The sequence below is a fragment of the Cygnus olor genome, chromosome 4 (assembly GCF_009769625.2).
Source record: "Cygnus olor isolate bCygOlo1 chromosome 4, bCygOlo1.pri.v2, whole genome shotgun sequence".
Lineage (NCBI taxonomy): Eukaryota > Metazoa > Chordata > Aves > Anseriformes > Anatidae > Cygnus > Cygnus olor.
In genome coordinates, this window is record NC_049172.1 from 48647359 (window position 1) to 48668004 (window position 20646).

Here is a 20646-nt window from a genome sequence, read left to right on the forward strand (position 1 = left end):
GTAATAGAAGAAAGAGGATCCTCCCTTTCTCTGCTGCAGTATGTTAACAACCTTAAAAGCTTTATCTTTGTATTACTGTGATCTTAGGAATGCAGATGACAGGATTTTATTTTTTTTACAGGAAAATGACCAATCTAGTGGAAGATTTTTTTTTTCCCTTGCAGGGACCTTTAATTTTGAAATTAGTATTCCGTAGTATGCTGGAAGATGTGGCTTCTAGCTGTTCTATGTTCCCATGAATTTTTAACAAAATAAAAAATGCGATGAGTACAGATGAGGAAGTGTCAGATGGCTGGCACTGTCCTGTGCTCGTGTAAGCTCTACCTCTGGAATTGGGGAAAAAACGTAAGAACTTCAAAGAACAGCAACAAAAAAGCAAAGTTACTGTGATTAATACATGCTGCATTAAGAGTAAGTACTACTGACTAATAGCTATTCCACAAACCTGATGATAGAAGATGCCATTGGGAACAATATAAAATTGAGAATGAGGAGGAAAAATTTTTAAGAGGCCTCATAAATTGGGATTTTCTGAGGTGTTAGGTTGTGGATCAGACTTTGTCACTTCATGCAGTTGGGATGGGATGAGACGCTGGAGAGCAGCCCTGCAGAGAGGGATTTGGGGTTTGTGGTTGACAGCAAGTTGAATATGAGCCAGCAGTGTGCCCTGGCAGCCAGGAGGGCCAACCCTATCCTGGGATGCATCAAGCACGGCATTGCTAGTCGGTCGAGGGAAGTGATTGTCCTGCTCTACTCTGCACTGGTGCAGCCTCACCTCGAGTACTGTGTGCAGTTCTGGGCACCACAGTACAAAAAGGATGTGAAACTGTTGGAGAGTGTCCAGAGGAGGGCGATGAAGATGGTGAAGGGCCTAGAGGGGAAGACACATGAGGAGCGGCTGAGGTCATTGGGCCTGTTCAGCCTGGAGAAGAGGAGGCTGAGGGGGGACCTCATCGCAGTCTACAACTTCCTCGCGAGGGGGAGTGGAGAGGCAGGTGACCTGTTCTCCGTTATCACCAGTGACAGGACCCGCGGGAACGGTGTCAAGCTGAGGCAGGGGAAGTTTAGGCTAGACATCAGGAAGAGGTTCTTCACCGGGAGGGTGGTCGCACACTGGAACAGGCTCCCCAGGGAAGTAGTCACTGCACCAAGCCTGTCTGAATTTAAGAAGAGATTGGACTGTGCACTTAGTCACATGGTCTAAACTTTTGGGCAGACCTGTGCGGTGCCAGGAGTTGGGACTTGATGATCCTTATGGGTCCCTTCCAACTCAGGATATTCTATGAATGTTGGCACAGGTCTTTCAGTCTATATCTTGAAGACATATACTATACTATACTTAGTACATGATGTTTTGAATTATGGCAGTCCTTCCTTGTTCTTTTGTTTTTTTTTTTGCCACTCTGCACTGGAAGCATGGGAAAAAGGTTGTTCCAGTTAGTGAGTAGACATGAGGTATCTTTTAAAGGATAATTGTATCCATACCACTTGATCATGTTACTGAAATCTCTCCATAACCTTGTCATTTAGTGCTTTTCTACAATTAAAAAAAAAAAAGCTGCAAAATGTTTAATGCTAACATTTTTTGAAGGCCTTTACCCAAAAGAAGAAAATAAAATGTCCTGTGAGATTTGAGCCTTGATTTTTATTGAAGATACACTTTTGTGGATGCTATTCATGAAAGCGGTTGCAGTCAATAAAGGTCTATAAAAAGCATTTCACCATGAATTTGAAAATATAATTGCATTAGTGATACTGTGAGTGTAGTTCAAGTGTAGTCAGACATGCCTGTGAGGTTGTGGCAAGCTCACCAGGCAGGAGAAAGACAGGAAAAAGTAGGTGAAGCCTTTATACTTCCAGTTGAAGACTTATGTTTTGGTAAAGAATGGTTTGGTGAAAGAATGTCTTGTACTGGGAACGGTTTTTAAAATGGGCTGAGTATGAACTTGTAGCTAGGAAGCAACCATGTACTAGATGTTTAGATAATTAGAAATTGATATAATGGGAAATCAGGGCCATGGAGCTGTGCTGTATTAAGACAAATATAGTCACTGTCCAATCAAAATAGAACTTCTCTAGAACTTGGCATCTTGAAAAATTTCTTAATTAAATCTGTTTGTGTGAGTGTTGGTTCCATGTATTCAAGAGCTTTCTAATCTGTTTAGCTAGGAAAACTTCTTTTTATCAGCATGGAGCAATACAGTGTGCTTGGCAAAGTGGGCTAGCTTTTCCCTGACACCACTAAGTTTTATTTTGTTTCATTATCCTCTTTTCCCCCCCTCTTTTTCATCATCCTCCTCCTTGCATGAGACCATACTTCATTATGACTACTTGTTGGGGCTACCAGTCCATCTTCTTCCATATGTTGGTCAACATCTGCTCAGCAGATGCTTCAACCTACTGTCCTCTGCTGGGTGGAATTCTGGCATTTTGTAGAAGCTCTGAGTTCCCGTAAGTGACAACTTAATCCTTCCCATGAAAAACTCAGTCCTTGAAAAGACTTAGACTTGATATTCTCAAGTATCTGTTGTGGTTTGGCAACATGTTTGCTGTTCTATTTTTCTGTGAAGATATCCTACTTCTGATGACATCTGTCATCAGGAAGAGGGAGGGGGAGAGAGAAGCTGTTACTGCTGGCTCTTCTACTGAGTTCCATGCAAATGTATCTTAATTCCTTCTTCAGGAACTTCTGAATTTTACCTTCCATAGGGAATGAGAAGTCTTCTGTCTTCAAGTTTTAAGATCAAGTTTTAAGATCTTTACACTCAGGGCATACTCTTCCAGAGTTAAATCCTTCAGAGAATTCACGCTACAACTGATATTTTAAAGTCATAATAAGCTGCAGCCTTGTGATGATCTAACCCCTGTTGCAGTCATTTAAGGAAACAAATTGAAATAGCCCTAAAAGGGGACGGATTTTCCCCTCCTATAGGCCTTCTAAATGTCCATGGTAGTTAAAGCACCCTTCTAAGGGAAAGCTTGAGTTTTGTCCCTTTTTCCCAGTAGAGAAGGGATTAATTTGCTTATAACCTGGGTGACTGTTCTAACTTGGAAGGCGTCTCATATTTTGATTCAGGGGGTAAGCTTTGTGATTCTGGCTGTAATACTGATTTTGTGTATCCTGATGAGATTTAGATGAGTAAGAGGCTTAGCTGTTGTGTCCTGTCAAGACCTAAGATGCTTCTGCACAAGGACAACAGCAGATGCTTAAGGGGTAGGGAAATCTAATTACAGAAAATGAAACTAGAGGCATCAGGTCTCTCCGATCCTGCAGCGAGCAGTTGCACAGTTCTGAAGATTTTGTTTCAAATACACATACTTAGATCTGAAATTGAATAGGGATTGGGACTGCAACCCAATTGTAGAAGTACTTAAGCTCTGCGGGAACTTGAGGTGTGGGGTTTCTGCTGTTTTGTTTTTTTTTTTAAATCAACTTTCTATGCTTTCTCTTGTGAGCATATAGATGTGCTTTTTCTTTGGGTATGAATTATTTCAGCAGCTTTCAAAAAAAGCATGAAAAACATAGTACCTTTATGCTATCACCCCCATAAAAGTAAGATCATTGCTCCTAGGACTTCAATTCACTTTTTACAACTCTGCATGCTGAGGATACTAACTGTTACCTTCAGAGTCCTGGGGAATGTTTTTTAAACTCTTGAGTTAAAGATGGACGATATCAATGGAAGCAGTGACTTGAGTTTTCACAGAATGGGGGTTTGGCTTTTTTCTCTTGATTGAAGAGAATTTATTAAAGGCTGAACATCAGCTTCCATTTACTTGTACTTGAAGCAGTCTAGGATGTAAAATGAGTCCTGCCCTGAGTACTTCTTTCTGTTAATTCCAAACAGCTGCTTGCTGATATCTTCGAAGAACAACTGTAGTTCAGCAGGTAACTGATAATTAGGACATGATCTAATCTAGGGTCCTGGGTTCCACAGCAGCTGCTTAAAAATATATTTTTATTACAGCTATTCCCACTCTATTTAAAAAATACAAATAGATGTCAGTAACCTCTCTACATTGTAATTTTGGGGAAGATAAATGCACTTAATTTCTTGGGATAGTTTTTTTTTAAACTGGACAAAAACAAGTGCTACAGCAGTAAGTGCTGGCTGAAGAAATGCTCAGATTATTGCATCAGTGTAATGCTGAAAAAAAGGGGAGCAAACTTTGGGAAGAAAACTTTGGGAAGAACTTCCTGGTAACACTTCTGCCTCCAGGACAACTACAACTCTAACATCCTTGCAGTATTAAGCCAATGTCTCAGCAATGTACCACTAATGCTAACTGCCCTGTCTTAGTACTTCTGTCTCTTCTTTGCAAGACAATGGCACAACAGGGCTTTGCTTTTGAGGAATTAGTACAGACTACAAAAAAGAAAAACACCCAAAAGCTTAAGCATGACCTTCCCCATGGCAACTGAAGCACTTGGCAGGCTCATGCCTAACATAGGTTGGCAGATTTCTAACAAATGGAGTTAGTATCATCAGGGTGCAAGCAATTTGAGAAACTAGAGCCAGTACAGAATATGCCAGGCTTAAACAGTCAAACTGAGTATTACTAGTTTTTATTGCACAGGTAGAAGATTATGCAGACAGCACTACAGCACTGCCATGGGGGTGAGGGGCTGGCTGCAGTTGTATCATGATAGTACTATCTGGGATGGCTGGGTGACTGATAAGCTCATCAGGTTGATTAACCATCACAGCTAGTACCCAGTCTAGGTGTGCTGGGTAGAGAGAACAGTAAGAAATGCTACATTCAGCTTATAAATAACTTCATTCTTCTGCTGGTACTAGGGTGAAGTGCTGCGCTCCCACTTGCTTGCTCTGGTGCTGGTCTGATCGCAAGATAAGAGGATTTTATCAGTTTAAAAAGATTGCACTTCAGAAGACAGCACTACTTAGAGTTATGCCATACAGTTAAGAGAGAGAAGCTGTGATCCCTTCCTGTGAACAAGAAAGCCAGCAGAAAGTAATCTGCTTCCCCTCACTAAGGGGTGTGACCCATTATAACAGTAATAGAAGGGTATATTTTTATGAGCAAAGCAACACAGCTTTCTGTAACAGGGAGCAATGTTGTCTACTACTTGACCTTGCAGAAGCCCCCTTTGTGCAAAGCTAGTGCATAAACTTTTTAACAAGTTTTATCTATTTAAGATCCTGAAGTTATATACCACAGCTGATGACTAATTCATATGTGCTTATCAAGTCTCCATGAACATCTTTGAACTCAGTTTATTTAATTATAAAAGCATGAATGTTACATACATTGAATAATTGCATATTTCTTAGAATCAGTACCTATTTAGAAGAATGGTATGTGCAAAGATGAGACAATCATGCGTAGATTTCCCCCAGTTGTTTGGTGCTTTACCATTTCTTCCCACCTTCAGTTCAGTACAATTCCCATAGAAACAATGAGTGAGGGAATATACATACATAAAGCAAGAGTTATTGAAGTGTGAGGATAGTTTGACAACACCACATAGGTCCTTTAGAGATTGGCCTAGTATTTAAAAGGGCAAAGACTTGACTAGTCAAGGGTTACAGTAAATAGGCAACAAGCCTAGTTACAATTCCATTCAGAGCTATAGCTTGTGAACAACAGAACTGGTGTTAACTTCATCACAGCGTTCGAGATGATAGTGATGGGATGTATATGCGCATACATACACATGAAAAATATAATGGATGGTTGTGGTTTTTAAATAAGGCAGATTATTTCTTTCAGGCTCTTATATTTTTCCAGATTATTTTCTTATTAATACAGCATATGTTGCCATTTTATTGCTAAAGGAAAGCATACCATCATTGCAAGCAGAACAGTATCAGTACTAGTTTTAGTTAGTCCTGTTGAGTTAATAAGGTTCAGGACATACATTATTACTATGGAAGAATATTACTGTTACAGAAACAGAAAACAAGGGGATTTCTATTTGAATCACCAACTCATTATCTTGACATGAACATCAGCTGTAGTTAAGTCTACACTGAAAAGCAGAACAGCATTATTTTGGAGCAGCAGAAAGATAACTAAAATACTATTTTCCCCATCTTTTAGTAAGTTATATTAAAAAACCTAAAACCAAAAAAATACAGAAGAGAGGGATGAAGACACAGCAGACTTCATCTACTGCTCTAAAGATGCTTTCTTCTGTCAGAAAAGATGCATAATTTCTCAGCTCATCCAACTGAGAACCCTAATACAAATGAATGTACACGCCATTAGTTTTGTGTAGCTATAAAAAGTTACTCATTAGTTTGACTTACAAGGTGCACTCTCGAAGCTTTTTGTCAGCCTGCTTCAAGGAGATCCATGTATTTAACATGCTTGATCGCAGTTTGGCCCACACCAAGTGGTTGTTTAACCCAAATATCTGGGCAGCAAACTGAGCAGCTCCTTCAGGTGACAGAGTAGTAGGACAGCCAAGACCTGCAAAGAAAGGAGAATGTCACCTACCGAAACATGTTTTCTAGGCACAAGCAAAACACTGCCTCTAAATAACAGCTTAAGACAATGCTTGTTTCAGTACTCAGGAGCCGCATGATCTAGTTTTAAAGCTACTGAAGTGTCGTATGTTCATTACTTCTCTCTTCATGGCATTTGAAACCAAAAGCCAGCATAGCAAATGACTCTCATTCAAAGGTAACAGACTTCTGGGCCTTTGTGCTGTCAAATATCCATTCTAGTCACTAATAAAAATTAAAATCCACACAGGTAGTAATGCACTGTTATAAGAGGATCAAGCCGATTGTAGAAAGGTTTTTCTTTTTTTTTGTTCTACTTATAGAGCTGCATTTTACTATGATCAAAGATCAAAAGAGTTCCCATTCATACCAATTCCAGCTTCAAATTCAGATGTTTAGTAAGGATAAGCAAAGGATTGTATTTTTCAAAGGGTATTTGTACGTAATCTTTGCTCTACTGATTTGATTGCAAAGAGCCCAGGGGAAAAAAAGAGAACGTGTGCAAGAGATTTCTAAAGACTTTGTCCGGTACTGATCCAGCTACTAGTGTGTGCACGCACACGTGTACGCTAGGACAAGTAGTGCTGTCAGTACAACAGCACTGGTTAAAGATTGTCTTACCACTGGGTAGTCTGAGAGAAGACCACACATCCTGAGCACCCCAGTCAGCTGAGAGTGGAGGACAGTTGACAACTGGATAAGCAGTGTTACCCGACATTACTGGCCCCAAACCATTGCTTCTGCCAGCCACTGCAACGAACACAGTTGGGATTCCATCTCCTTGGGAGGGGGGAAAAAATAAGCAAATCAGATAAGCAATCCACCTTGTTTCTTCCCACTTGCTTTTGTAGGTGCTTTATCTGAGTATACAGCTCTTCTGTTTGCAGTTAATTTTGTTGATTCTGCTACACAGCACTTAAGTTTTATCTTGAATTTCTCCCTTGCAAAAAATAAGTCAAATCTTGGAGCCTTAAAACCCAGATATTGCTTACTGTAACTGAAGATAGCATGCCTTACTCTGCATCTGAGGAAAAGTATCATTATCAGATGAGTAAGTGCTGCTTAGCTTTTGAAAAGAGCAATATTTAAAGATACTGGAGACTTAGTTGGCTATATTCTTGCTCAAATGTTAAGCTATGTTTCTATTCTGTAAGGTCTTAATCAATTCACCTCAAAATAAATGCCTTTTAACTATAGTTACCACATCTGTACTGTCATTGAGTCTTAAACTGCTTCCCCTCATACCCCATCTGTCAGTTTTTCCTCTGGAGGAAGTACACTACTCCTATAAGGATAAGTAGTTAATTCTCTCCTCTGGCAGTCTACACACCCTTTCAAAGAGATACCTAGTTTTCTTGGTAGAAATATGAATTTAAATTACATTTTTCTCATGGCATCTAAAATTATTAAGTGTGTTTTCAATAAACAGGTAGGATGATGGCAGCAACATCTGCCTTGTAAGTAACATATAAAAACATTTACGGTCAGCTAGAGAAGTCATCACTCTTCCCCATTTCAGAAATACATTTCCTGTAGCATCTTGCCACTGATGCTGGTATTAATATCATCAAGGCCTGGGCAAAGCAGTTCAGGTACTGGGTTAAAAGCAGAATTCAGGCTTTTGAGTAATGGAAGCTGTGTCTGGGCTGTGGGACAATACATTACTCCATAATCACTTAGTGCAGCCTATAACCTATCATTATGTAATTAGCAAATGAAGTACATTGTAACAGCTTAGTCATGTTCAAACAAAATTTGGAAGAGACACCCACACAAATCCTTAAATTGACAATTTTTGTACATGATATTGTTTCAATCTAACTCAGTAGTTCTTTGGCATTTACCTTCGTATTCTGCTTTGATCCTCAGAGTTTCATCTGGCCCTTTGTGGGCAGAGGTTACTCTTAACTCACAAGGAATTCCAAAGGTTGCGCACGCCTTCTTTATTTTTTCACAGTGACTGAGGTCAGAAGGAGATCCCATCAATACCACAACTCTACCTTGGCTCTTTGTTTTCAGAAGCAGCTAGGGAGAAGGGGGTGGGGGCAGGAGAAGGAAAAACAGTCAGGATTCTAGATACATTGTTCATTAGAAGAGACAACCAACCCACCAACCCAAAACCAAACAAGAGAACTGCACACATGGATACCTCTACTCTTTCTGCAACCCATTCAAAGTTTCTCTTAACCATTTGCAGTGCTTCAGGAGTCACTTCTTTCAGGTCCCGGTAGGACTGAAAAAGAAAAAAGAACAAAAACAAATGTTAAAACTGATTATGTGTTTGGGTACACAAAGCACTCGTTTTGCTACCGTAATTAAGAATACCCCAATTGAAATATTTATGCCATTTCTAACATGGAAAGAGAGACAATATTGTACAGTAACGGAAGAGAGCTTCTAAAGTGAGTCCTTTTCTTTGCATAGAATATGAAGTGGAAAGAACCAAGTTTTTAATCATATCAGATTAAGGGCTGAAATGGATGTGATTATTTCCTTTATACATGGATATGGAAGCAAGGAAGAACTGATGAACAACTACCTCAGTAAACAACCATCTATGTTATAATTCATAACCATGTGTTAACATGGGAGGCTTTTAGCCACGGGAGTATCAAGGTTTTGCCAACTTCACAACAGGTAAGCTTAAGAAAACACATACAACTAATTTATTTATTTTTAATTGGAATTAAATTAATTACTTTAAAGTTCGAATTTGTAGTGACATGATGGCCTGCAGCAGCATTGCGCTAGGCAGCCTAGGTTCTGCACGACATTATAGTGTACCTCATTTTAAGTAGATGAGCAAAAAGCACAGAGCAATTCACTCAAACATGCTACTACATGATTCAGGTAAAGTAAACAACTGAGTAGTTCTGTTTCCTGATTTAGTTCAACTGTAGAGTAATAGCCCTGCTTCCTGCTATCCGGGAAAAAAGGCACTCCGAAAGCACGTACTTAATTGTAGGGTTTACTTTTTTCTCCTTTCCAAATGACTTAGAAGATAAAAAGAATAGAACGTTACCTGTTTGTCCTTCTGCTGGCTTCTATCTCCTGATGGCCACAGTCTCCATGAATCATTATCAATAACATCAGCAAGAACAATTTCTTTTGTCAAAATATTAACACCAAATTCAATCTAAAAAGACAACAAGAATCCTATCTTAGGAACTACACAGCGATATGTTTCCTGTCAGAACTAGGATCATGAGAATTCAGACTTTCATACCTTCAGGTCTACCAGAGTACAGTTTTGGGGCTGCCATGATTTTTCCAGGATCTCAAAAATAGCTTGAGTAGAACGAGCCATAATATCTACTTCCGTCTGACCAATAGTGAGTCCAGCAAAACAGAATCTTGCTTCAATTAGCTGCTCTTCAGACCACTGTGGATCATTGTTGGCATCATCCTATTAAGAAAACCGAAACAGGAAAGAGCATGTAAGTTAAGTTCGCTATGATGGAAAAATAACCATTAGGAGACAGTATGCTAGGGCTTAAAATAAATATATATATACACACACACACACATAGTCTTGTAACTAGAATTTTATAATTGTACTTAAAAAAAAAAAAAGAGAAGAGCAGCATTAAACACACTTGTAACACTAACATTTTGCAGAACACTTCAAGTTTGGACAGCACCCCAAGAGCAACAGAGTATGCAAAAACAAAACAAACCAACCACAAAACATTAAACACATGCACTTTAGGTCATAGTTCACAAGACACTTTCTAATATATCCAGGATGAGTTGTATCTCCTTTACATCCCATTTGGCTTGTTACTCTTTCATGCCCCCGTGAGCCAGTATTGCGCTGTATGTGCTTTGGACAAAAACAGCTCTTGGATGAGAATACAAGAAAGCTTCAAGATAGCGATACTACCAACCCTAAAAGAAGGTCAATTGCTAGTGCAACCTGCTATTCATCAGCATTTTTAGAAAGATGTTACAGAGTTCTAGCTCTAAGTTTGATTCACACCACAGGAGAGGAAACTTACCTTGAAAAACATCTCAATTTTGGGTGGGTAAAACTTATAGCCTTCTTTGACACCAGGGTTTCTTTTAAGGAAGGAGCCAGTAGCAATTCTTCTGCACACCCATTCAATCGGGATCATTTCACAGTGAGCTGCTATGAATGCTGTGTCGCTGTGTTTTCTGACAAAAGCCGTTTTGATTCCTAAATATAAAGATTAGTTCCATTACTAGGCAAACTCCACAACTGAAACAAGACTCAAAAGCATCTTTAAGTTTAAGCACAACCCAATCTTATTCTTCTCTGGACTTCAGGGATGCGCTGAATTTCTTCAAGGTATTTTAAGCGTAACAAGAGGGTTTCATTTTTGCCTTGTAAAAGGCCTTCGCTGCCATTATTTTCCTACAGGTCAGTAGTTTGCCAGTTTTATCATACTATGTTCACCTGTTGCTCAGAACCTTCTGCTGTGGTCAGAAATCCAATTGTCGCAAATCCTTCCCTCATGATGTTTTTTTAAAACAAAAGTTAGCAGCAACAATATCCAAATATACCCTCTGGTGGAAGATCTATGGACTGTAACACCATACATTGAAGGGCAACTGGAGTTAGCAAAAGACAACAAAATATAAGGTAGCTTTTGCTACTTCATTCACAAAGGAAGATGGAGCAAGGGAAAGAATGACTCAGTTTTTTAATGAAAGGGAGGTCTAATATTTATTTAGGGCACTAGATCATTGTGATTTGTTGGATAACAGACATTAAGACTCGGCAATACATATGCATATGAATCTCCTCCAGCATATCTTACATAATTTTAAGATGCAAGAACATATTAAACATTGACAGCCAATAGCTGCCGATAGCCATTTTAAGTGCAATATGGCTCTTTTCTCATCTCACTCCTAGGGAAAGTTCCATATTTCCTCCCTAGAGCAGGACAACTGTCAAACCCAACTGGCATCTGCCAGAAACCAAAGGACAAAGGAGCTGCAATCAATCAGTTCAAGAAGTAGCTCTATTCCATTCCACTTTCAGCAACAGGGGAAGAAGAACCTAAAAATACAGTACTGAAATCACAACTTCATAGTTTATTGCAAGGCTCTCAACTGCACACCAAGTGACTTCTAAATCCAGGCATTAAATCCCCCTCATAGCTTTTTTTTTTTTAACTACAGTTTTCAATCAGTGCAGATGTGTGCTTTTGAAAGGTTGACACTGGCTCTACTTTAAGTGGGAGAGAAACTTTAACAGAATTCTTTGTAAATCACCACCTTTGATAAAGTAGGTTAAGAAGAGTTGCGAAAAAGCAAACAAACTACTTCTACAATAAGGCACTCATGTTATCTGCAATTTATGCCTGTCAAATAATCAAACCAGAGCAGAACCCTGAAACTTCTTTTGTTGCTTTAAACTGCAGCTGCAATTTACTCTGCATATTTTTCCAGGGCACCCGAAGCTACTAAGTGAAAGCCATTTAAGGGTCTTTGAGGCAGCTCCTTAGCTTTTTGAATTCATACTGCATCTGTACGGTATTAAAATTAGTAGCTTAATTATTGGCCATATAGAATTAGGCAAAAACATGTAATTCATTGCTTCTAAATTAGAACCAATATTTTTAATCAGCTGCAAAAATAAATGGAAAGACCCCAGAGACTTCTTTGTACCGTATCAAGAACAGGCTTCCTAGGAAAGCCAGTGATTGAGGATCATACTGAACAACTTGATTAAGTCTTCTTTCTCCACCAATCCATTCACAAAAGGCCTTAACCTCCACCTGTCCTTGAAGAACTACTTGCACAGAAGTAGAGGTTGATATAACTACACAGAAAACTCCTTTCTCTCCTTCAAAACTGAAACACGCTGACTTTACTGTTTGATTGAGATGTATCAATTTATAACAGATAATACAACTTTTAGAGCAACTGGTACTCAGCTGGGACTTTGTAGCAGAGGGGAGGGTTAGGGGTATGTCCAGACAAATAGGAGAAACTATAGTGGTGGATTAGATTACTACACATACTATCATGGTCCAAATGACTAAGTCACCCACCCAGATCTGTAGTACCAGAAGGAAAAATGCAGACCTATAAATTAATGAAAAAGAAAGACAAAGCCAAAAAGCATCAAAGCCTCAAGGCAGGATAAATCAGTAGAGAAACTGTTTTGCAACACCATCTGCAATACGCAGGCATTTATTCTGCCTTCAAAACACTTACCAGCTTCTTGGAGCAGCTGAAACACACAGCTCGTCGTTGTGTTGGAAATGGCAGCCTTCCCCTCCATTCGGTCCTTCCTGGCCGCATTTCCCGCTGTTATTTGGTCTTTCGACTGCATCAGAACACATCCCGGGATATCTGGCAGCTCGTAAACTTCTTTTGTTTTACCTTCGTTCACTTTTTTACCAAGTTTCAGCTCTGCAGAACAACAAAAAGAAGAATTTGAGATCGAAAGAGATTTCCTACTCCCCCAGACCAGCGCACCGAGCCTGCCTACCCGAGCAGCTCCGTGCCCAGCAGCATCCCCGCTCCCACTCCAGGAGGAGCGGGCTAACTTTCCTCAGCCAGCTTCCACACGCGGCCGCTGCCTCAGGGGGTGCGGCTATAACCGTGGTGGGCTACTTTTACTACTTTTTATTTAGTTATTTCTTTTTAAAACTACTTTTTAACCGCCTGAGCGGTTTAATCGCTGAACTTGGGCTCTGAGGGGGAGCTCCCGTGCCTCGCCTCAGGGTCGCGGAGATCATCGTGTTCCCCCCCACCCAGTATCGAAATAACAAAATAAAATAAAATTAAAAAAAAAAAAAAGTAGTTTTGTGACGAAAAACTTTACTTCAAGACGCCAGAGCCCACAGGCGGCGGCGCGACTCCCGCTCCCCACCCACCCACCCACCCTCCCCCCGGCCGTTACCGGCCCCCTCAGCGCCCCAACGGTTACCTGAGCCGGCGGGGGCCATGGCGATAGCAGCGGGAGCGGTGGCGGCAGGCACCTAGGGCACAGGACAGAGGCTTCAGCGCACACCGCCGGGCCCCGGCGCCGCGGTAAGAAGGGGCCGGCGGAAGGGGCGGGCAGGCGGGGCGGCGGGCAGCGCCAATCGCGGCCACCCCGCGCCCCTCCGGGTGTGCCCCCCCCTCTCCGCCCCCGTTCCCCAGCCACCCCCAGCCCTCCGCCCCCCTTCCCCCGGGCGCCCCCGAGCCCCCCGGCGGGGCGGCGGGGCAGGGGGCGGCGTGCGGGGCCGGAGCCCCCCCGTATGTAAATGAGGGAGGCCGCCGCGGCAGGCTACCGGCGGCCCCGCGCGGCGCGGCGCTGTTGGCTGCGTGAGGCGGCGGCAAGAGGGAGAGCGGGACGGGAGCCGCCACACGCCGCTGCCCGGTGCCCGGTTCCCGGTGCCCCCCGCCCCGTCGCCACCACCACCACCACGTGCCGGCGGCGCCATGGAGCTGGAGGAGCTGGGCATCCGGGAGGAGTGCGGCGTGTTCGGCTGCATCGCCTCCGGCGTGTGGCCCACCGAGCTGGACGTGCCCCATGTCATCACGCTGGGGCTGGTGGGGCTGCAGCACAGGTAAGGGGGGCACCGGGAGGCCGTTTGGGCACGGGGAGGAGGGGAGAAGGGGGGGGTCCCTTCCTCGCCGGAGGCCGGGGAAGGAGCGGCGTGGCCGGGGCCCTGCCCGCACCCAGCCGTCCCGTCCCCGCTCCGAGCCCCGCAGCATCCCGCGGGGGCTGCCCGCAGGAGCAGCAGCCTGGGGACGCGCTCCGGACCTTGGCTGCGGCCAGCTAAGTCGCGTGTCCCCGTTGCCGTCCCCCTCTGGTGGCGGCTCGTCCCGGTGCAGCGAGGCCCTGCCCGAGATGCTGGTGTTCAAACGCAGCCCTGCCGAGTGGAGGCTGCGGAAACGGAAAAGGGTTCTCAAAGGTCTCTGGGGCTCCTCGCAGCCACAAGTGGTAAGGTCTAGCATCGTGGGGTAATAAAACTCGCCTGCTACCTGAGAGGTTTGTGGCCATGTAAAACAAAACTATTCACCATGATCGACTGTGGATGAGGAGCTGTAAAATGAAGTTTTGATTCTGCTCTCGTTTGGTATTTCAAAGTTATGCTGTTAGACGCAAACATACATTAATCATTATTTCATTAGTGCCAGCGAGGTCTGTCTGCCTCGTGGGAGCACATGCACAGGCATACACGCACGTGCTAGCTTTCGCTCTGCACTGCAAACGCCTATGTGGTAAGTCTAGCTTCACGTTGGTGAAAAGTGGGTGAAACAATCACATGCATGACAGGCCGGGGAGGTGGGCTTCTCTAGGCACACATGCACTGAAGAAGGAAAAAAAAGGGGGTTTGGTCACTGTATTTTTGAGGTCACAGACGTGTAAGGGTTGCTCCAAAGCTGTTTTGGACCAACAGTATAAAATAGTTTACATCCAGCTTTTCTATTTATTACAGCCAAGTTTCATATACTTTTACTGGTTAAATGGTGCATCCCTACATCACGCTCAGGTACTACTATTTGTTTGGATTGCAGGTGTATCATTCATAAGCTACATATATTTGCCAGTGTCCATCAAAATCACTTTTATTGGGAACAATAAAGCTACAGAATCCAAGGAATGAAGCTGGGTAATCAATCAATGGCCTTATTTTAGGTTGAGACACTTCTCTGTAAAGAGGCTGGAAAAAAATCTGATCTCATTTATGCCTGCACAGTTACACTAGTGGACCTGGATGGAGTTTCTTAGTTGGAAATAAAATGACTGCTGTATTTTTCATCATTTTGCAGGTTACTATCTCAACTTCCACTGCAACCTTATTTCATGATTTTCAATACACAGTGTATTTTTTTTCTCTCTTTTCTGATGGCACTTGACAAGTATATTTGATTTTCATGAGTTCTTTAATATCAAATGACCCCTGTGGAGCCTTATGTGAGACAACTGTAGCCAGTAATGCTAATGTTGTGACTAACAGTGGAAGCAACTTGCAAGTTCTAAAAAATCACAGAATACGTACCTAATGGCATACATACACTACCTCTGATTCTGATTTCCTTACTCAGTAACTAAAAAAATCTAAGGGATGCTTTCTTAGCATAAACCTTATTGCATCTGTAAAACCAAACTTGTTTACTTTCACTGTGAAGTTAAACAGTCCATTCAATTAGGTATAGCTTTCAAACAGGCAATAAAATTCTATTAAATAGCTGAAACTTAAATGTTCCCATTTCCTTCTTTAATGTTTCTCTCTAACCTCTTTGAATTTTTCCTTAGTATTCTACTGTAAGGTGTAGTAAAAGGCGGCAGCATCCCTATCAGGAGGTAATAAGGTAGCACCTGTTCCTGTTGGAACATCTCTTGAAAACCAGGATTAAGTTTAAGCATTAACTGTATCAGTAAATTACACTAAGCAGGTTCTTTTAAACTGAAAAGGTAAGAAGCATCTCTTTAACCGTATTCCTTTCAAGGTATGTAAATATGGGAGAGAAGTATGGTAAATAACAATGGATAGTCCCAAGCAGACCCTGAGTGACCATCAGTAGTTTGATTGTCCATTGGAAAATAGTTCTTAGAGCTCCCATTGAAATTAATAAGGATGTGTAGGTAATGACTACTGGCCTTACAAAGTCATAGTCATGATTCTTCTATTGCTAATTAGTCTTGTGCAATAAGTCAAATGTCAGAATTTGGCCCTTAATTCATCTCAGATTTTAAAAATTAGAATATTCAAGCATGGCAGTGCATTGAGCTGCATTCTTGAGATGACTGATCTACAAAGTAGAGAAAGCCGTTGGGAACACATTATAATTTCTAATCCTTGAAATCATATCTGTATGCATAAACATAGAGTGCTTGTTACAACCCAAAAAAACATATGGCATGAATTCTTTGTGCTCTCTGTTCTGATACAGGCATTTGCAGCAATGTAAAAAAGCTTTGCTTTTTGTGATAAATGGCCTGAAGAGCTGATAGTTGGGTTTTTTTTTACAGTGTTAGAAAGATATTCAGGCACTTTGGTGAGCTTTACTTCAGTGAGGATATTTGCAACTGAAAGCTTGAAACTCAGTACACTGCATCAGTCAAACAGAATATTTTAGCATGTATTTGAGTGGTTTTCTTTGTATCATTGAAACTATTCTGCATGAAGTCAGGTGTATTTGTATGCTGGGTTCTGCAGTGGGCCCACAAGCAGACACACCAGGAAAGGCTGACTTGGAATCTCACTTTATTGTCATGTAAGTGACAATTTCTCAAAGCTTTTTCCTTTTTTCTTTTTTTTAATTAAAACACAGCTGCTCAAATGTCAGGGCCTAAATTCACACTCCTTTGTAGCAGAAGGCAGAATATGGCTTTTTATTGGCTTTTACTTAATACTGGTGAATTGTGAATTAAAACAAAAAATGCGTGTATTCCTACTAACAGTGCTTCCATGCGCTAAGAACATTGTACCAATTTAACTTAAGGCCATTTGTTAGTGATTTTCATCTGGTTTTGATGCATTTTATAGCTATGTTAGCAGTGAATTTCATTGTTTGAAACTTTAAAGCTAAAACTGTTACTCTGGGTTTAACATTAATAAAGTGGGTATTCTAAGTCATCTTTACAAACTGTAAGCCAGGGAACAAAATCACTATAAAATCCACTGACAGCCTGCCAAAATAAAGTCAAGGGATATTGGTAAGGAGAGGACTTTCTTGGGGGCAGTGAGGGAGGGAGGAGGAGTACTGCGAGTTACAGATCTATTAAACGTCATTTGAGTCCTTGACCAGGACAAATTTGCAACCTTAATCTTGGAACAAGTGTGACTTCTGTTAACTTTTTGCAAAGTTCTTTCGAAAATATTTTTGGCAGTAATGCCATGTACTGAAACCTGGGATTCAGCTTTGTACTGATTTTTTAATAGGATCTTTAAAAGGCCTTTTCTGTGCAGGTGGAAATCCGGTTAAAACAGGGATTATTTCTCATCCCAGCTCAGCTGGGTCTATGTATGGGATTGGTTATGAGAATCAAAGTACATGGAGAGGACGCTTGGCAGGCATGCTTTTCTGATACCTTCCCTGTTACTGTCCACTACTAAAACTCGTACAACCATGCCAAAATAATCACCAGTGTAAGCTAGGATTTTTACTTAGCTTTCTATCCAGTATAGTTGCTAGTTGTTTCCAATTAGCCCCTATTCTAAATATCTACAGTCAGTATAGCATATTGAATAGGATTATCTACCTTTTATATACAATCTCTTGGCTGCAAGAGATTTTTATCACACTTTTTAGTAAGTTATTGGTATCCTGTCTTACCCTGTGAGTCTTACCTGAGCAAATTGGACCAAATGGATGGAAATGTTCTGCGAAACATGGATATGCTGCAAGTAATGATCCTTATAATTTGGTGTAACCTTTTCATCTTAAGAACCCAGTATGGGTTTAGCAAATCCTCCACCCCCAGATGCAAAAGCAGCAGTTAATGTTTTAACTGTCTAAATTCCAAGTTTTAATTAATCATACTTGTATGTTCCATAGGGAATGTATATACTGGGTAAAATGTTTGTCAAGCTAATAATTTGAGCTTGTATGGTGTTTTACCAGCATATTTATGCTGTACATGCTGGTAAAAGATTCTTGAGTACTTTCAGAGACTCTTATTGCATGTAGATAATAGTAATGCTTTATCCTTAGTTAGGTACTGGTTTAAGTTTATAGGTTATTCTGTGCTGCTAGGTGCTGACAGTTTAATTAGACACCACACCGCTCACTACTGCAGGAAGAGAAATGAGGAGTGAGGACTTTTGGCTGTGCTGAGCTGTTGCATCCGCTCAGCTTTCACGTAATTTCCTGCATGGTGATTTCCTGAAAGCGAAGACAAGCCAGATTTACATTCTAACCAAGTTCAAATCCCTGAAGTATAATGTATGTTCCACAAAATGGAGTCCAGCCTTAGCTCTTCTCTCTGGGTGTGGAATTATGAATTGGAATAAGATAACATGAGAAGGAGGGGGAAAAAAAACAGCAGAGAAGTGGTACTAAAAGGTGTATTAAAAGAGGATGTTTCAGAGAGAGCTATTACATTTATTGTGGCCAACAGAGTTTAATTCCATCACATTAACCTAGCTGTGGAGTGGGGATGAGACTTAATTTTTCTTCAAATTGACTTAAGTCATCCATGTAGACATGATACAGCTCTCGAGTTATTTTCACAGGATTGCTTTTTGTTGCCTTGTCTGCCCATCCCTTAAATTTGAGCCTGATGCATGGAGTGAGGGTTGTACGCAGCACAGGAGGTTGGTTCATGATGGGTGGTGTAGGTCAAATAAACTGTCCTGGCTGCTCTTTTTGCCATGTCTCTCACTCCCTTTCTTGAACTTTAAAATAAACAAAAAAAAAACAGGGGTGTTTGGAGGGGCTTGTTAATAACAAGCTAGAACTTCATAACAAGTTAATAACAAGTTAGAACTTCGATAAGTTCTGGTGGGTGGATAACCATTTGAGCACATGAGTGCTGGTGCCAGTGCAACAGAGACTATCTGCAGAAGAGTGGGAGTCTGGAGGGAGTGCTTTTAAGCCAACAGTGATGACTGGATTCCTGGACTCCAGGAATGCAAGTACCTCTCTGCTCAGTGAAGCCCATTCTCCAGGCATTTGGCCCAAATACAGTTTGGGCTACCAGGAAATAAACTAAATGAGGCATTCAGAGGACTTTCGAGGGTAACAGCCCTATCAAAGACATGTAAAGTGACCCATTCATCTCCATGAATAAGTGTGCTTTAGAGGTGAATGGAATATAGATTGGAGTGGTGATTTTTCCATTTATCTGCTACACCTCAGAAATTTCAGTGCCCTCCTTGGCAAACTGGGGAGGAGACAGCGATTTGTCCTAATGCTAATCTGAATGGCCCCCTGCTAATAGTGCAGATATTTGAGGAGGAGGGAGAAGAACAAAGACTTTTTTATAGGATTGCTGCTGTTCCCATCATTACTTTATGTTGGTGTGGATTTTTAAGCTGGATCATTTCCGTGATGTAATTTATACTAGATTCTCACGAGCAGTTGTATGGAAACAACCTGGTCTGGCCTTGCTGCTTAAAAGGAACCATATTGTGGTTCTTCTCAGATTCTTTGAGTCTTACTGTAGTGTTCTCACACATAACAGATAGTTAGTGTCAGATATGTCCCAGATTGCATTTAACTTGCCTATGTGTGTGCCTAGGTTAAATATTGTGTGACTGTAACACGTTTAGAGCAGAGCCTCAGCACAAGTTCAAGTGTGTGTAGAAATACTCTGGAAGGATGAGTTGGCTTAACTAAATGCTGTATTTGAAGGGACTTTTTTTGAGAAATCCTCTATTTTAGTGATACTCGATTTAGCCCATTGTCACCACCCCAGGAGATACTGTCAAAGGCGGCAGACCATAGCTCTAGACAACTGGAATTCTGAATGCAACCCTCATGTTATTTTATCCCTAAGCAATAAGCGATGTTGTATCATAGCCACAACTGCAGTGAAGAAAGGTTGTCCTGATGCCACTTCAATTTATCTATCTAAGCTTCGTACACATTCAAGTAAATATTTGTTACAAAGTAGTGTGAGTAGTATATAAGTATTAGATGGTGCCAAATGCTCCCCTACACTTGACTTCTCTTATCACTATTGGCCAAAAATAAATATGAATGGTAGAAAAGAAGGGGATAGCTTTCTGTCAAAATAATTTTTAAAAGCATGCTATACTTTCTAGCCACAAAGCAGAATAGAAGTGGAATCTCACACAAAGGGAAGTCCACCTTCTTTGCACATTGTTTGTTAGGTAAATCCTGCTCTCTGGTAACTGCAGGCATGTTTTCTGAGGAAAACAAACAAACAAGTAGAAAGCCACACCTGCTTTTCTTTTTTTTGGCCTGTCAGTTCTTGCTTCATGCCTACCCTCTAGTGTTGATATGAACAGTTTCCAAATAGAGATTGTGTGTGTGCTCTGCAATTGCGTGTGTGCTCTGACCTTCTAAGAATTTAGACAGTCCTTTGCCTTAGTACTGCTGTACAGTTCTCACCTGAATAGCATTTAATACAGATGCATATTTCTTGAGCTTGTTTTAATGAATAAAATAAGTTGTTTTTTTTTGTATTCTGGGAGAAGAGAAAATTTTTGGGGGGGGAGCAGGCAGGGGCATTGTACTGAATGACAGCAAAGCTTTGGAGAGACTGCAGTCCTCATGCATCACTCAGAATTTT

The 20646-nt window shown here is 41.3% G+C and overlaps 2 protein-coding genes across 10 annotated transcripts in view; one reads left to right on the top strand and one right to left on the bottom strand.

Moving 5' to 3' along the window:
* Positions 1-5219: 5219 nt before the first annotated feature.
* PAICS (phosphoribosylaminoimidazole carboxylase and phosphoribosylaminoimidazolesuccinocarboxamide synthase) overlaps positions 5220-20646 on the bottom strand; it is a 40354-nt gene continuing 24927 nt past the window's right edge. For 7 of the 9 annotated variants that reach the window (XM_040555243.1, XM_040555238.1, XM_040555245.1 and 4 more), the window contains 9 exons: positions 13378-13429; positions 12660-12857; positions 10469-10647; positions 9697-9876; positions 9493-9606; positions 8620-8703; positions 8315-8495; positions 7092-7250; positions 5220-6435 (listed from right to left, as the gene is read on the bottom strand). In XM_040555243.1, the coding sequence (XP_040411177.1) occupies positions 6269-6435; positions 7092-7250; positions 8315-8495; positions 8620-8703; positions 9493-9606; positions 9697-9876; positions 10469-10647; positions 12660-12857; positions 13378-13429 (1314 nt within the window). In that variant the 3' untranslated portion in view covers positions 5220-6268. Of the gene's footprint in view, positions 6436-7091; positions 7251-8314; positions 8496-8619; positions 8704-9492; positions 9607-9696; positions 9877-10468; positions 10648-12659; positions 12858-13377; positions 13430-14114; positions 14131-14199; positions 14281-20646 lie in introns of those variants that run through there. The other 2 variants (XM_040555247.1, XM_040555246.1) reach the window with 2 other exon arrangements.
* Positions 13548-20646, top strand: part of PPAT (phosphoribosyl pyrophosphate amidotransferase) — a 52301-nt gene continuing 45202 nt past the window's right edge. Inside the window, exon 1 of the mRNA XM_040555249.1 lies at positions 13548-14002. Coding sequence (XP_040411183.1) covers positions 13875-14002 — 128 coding nt within the window. The 5' untranslated portion in view covers positions 13548-13874. The remainder of the gene's footprint in view (positions 14003-20646) is intronic.